The 979-nt window shown below is 61.6% G+C and overlaps 1 protein-coding gene across 1 annotated transcript in view; it reads right to left on the bottom strand.

Annotated features, from left to right (window-relative positions):
- Window positions 1-979, bottom strand: part of OCRL (oculocerebrorenal syndrome of Lowe) — a gene marked incomplete at both ends in the record, with an annotated part of 16,457 nt that overhangs the window by 121 nt on the left and 15,357 nt on the right. The window contains 3 exon segments of the mRNA XM_010076149.1: window positions 1-43; window positions 460-544; window positions 736-855. The exon segment at window positions 1-43 is cut by the window's left edge and continues 121 nt beyond it. Of these exon segments, the coding sequence (XP_010074451.1) occupies window positions 1-43; window positions 460-544; window positions 736-855 (248 nt within the window).

Here is a 979-nt window from a genome sequence, read left to right as displayed (position 1 = left end):
TGGACCGGAGGGAGTCAAGGGGCATGCCGAGCAGATGGACCACCTCTCCCCACCTCTTCTCCTTCCCAGCTGCTCCGTCTCTGCTTCTTCCTTACAGGTCTTGCAAGTTGTCTGCCTGCCTAAGCACTCCCTGACACCAAAGCCCTCCTCCTCTGCTGTCCCCCATCCATGGAAAACACTGTTCCATCCACCCTGTGCTGCATTTTCCCACCCTCTAGCCCCACAGAAGCCCCCTGCTTCTCCAGATGCGTTTGGTACGGCCTTGCCAAAGCTTCCAGAGCTCTGGCCGTGTGGCTGCTTTAGCCAGCACACGTTCAGCTTCAGGAGAGGTTATCAGGGGGTACAGGGGGGAGCCAGCCCCCCGCAGGGGCCCTGCCAGCTAAAGGTCGCAGACAAGCTCTCCTGAGAGGTAGCAGAGATGCTGCAGGCTCCCGGGACAGCCAGGCGCAGGAAGGATACGGATTGTCTCGGGGATACTGGTGTCCAGGCAGTCGATGATCTGCTCCAGCTCTTCCTGCATGCCGGGAGTCTGGAAGAGGTCCTCCTGCCAAAAACAGCACAGGGAGGGACAAAGTCACCTTCCTCACCAAGGCACACAGTGACAGCAGGGTGAACACCGGTACCCCAGGCACAGGGGAAAGCCCTGCTCCATAAATCCCAAACCGGAGCTGATCCCCAGCTGCTGCCGAACCAGGTCACCAGAGCCCCCGGCAGGCTGAGCCCCTGGGCCCTCACCTGGTGGCAGGCGTGATTGGTCAAGTGGTCCACCAGGAGCCAGATCTCCTTCGGCACCTGCAGCGGCATCCTGCTGGCGTCCTCGCTGTCCACGGAGCCCAGCGAAAGGATGGATTTCTCCTGCGGGCAAAGAGCACGCGAGGTCTCAGGGAAACCTCAGCCTCCTCCGGGTGCAGCCTCAAGGACGTGCCTCGCCCGACTCCGGGGTGCTCTGACCACGTCCACCCTCTGGGCTCTAAACCAG

Source organism: Pterocles gutturalis, unplaced genomic scaffold (assembly GCF_000699245.1).
Source record: "Pterocles gutturalis isolate BGI_N339 unplaced genomic scaffold, ASM69924v1 scaffold15428, whole genome shotgun sequence".
NCBI lineage: Eukaryota > Metazoa > Chordata > Aves > Pterocliformes > Pteroclidae > Pterocles > Pterocles gutturalis.
Note: the sequence above shows the minus strand (reverse complement) of the source record. Positions and strands in the feature narration are given on the sequence as shown.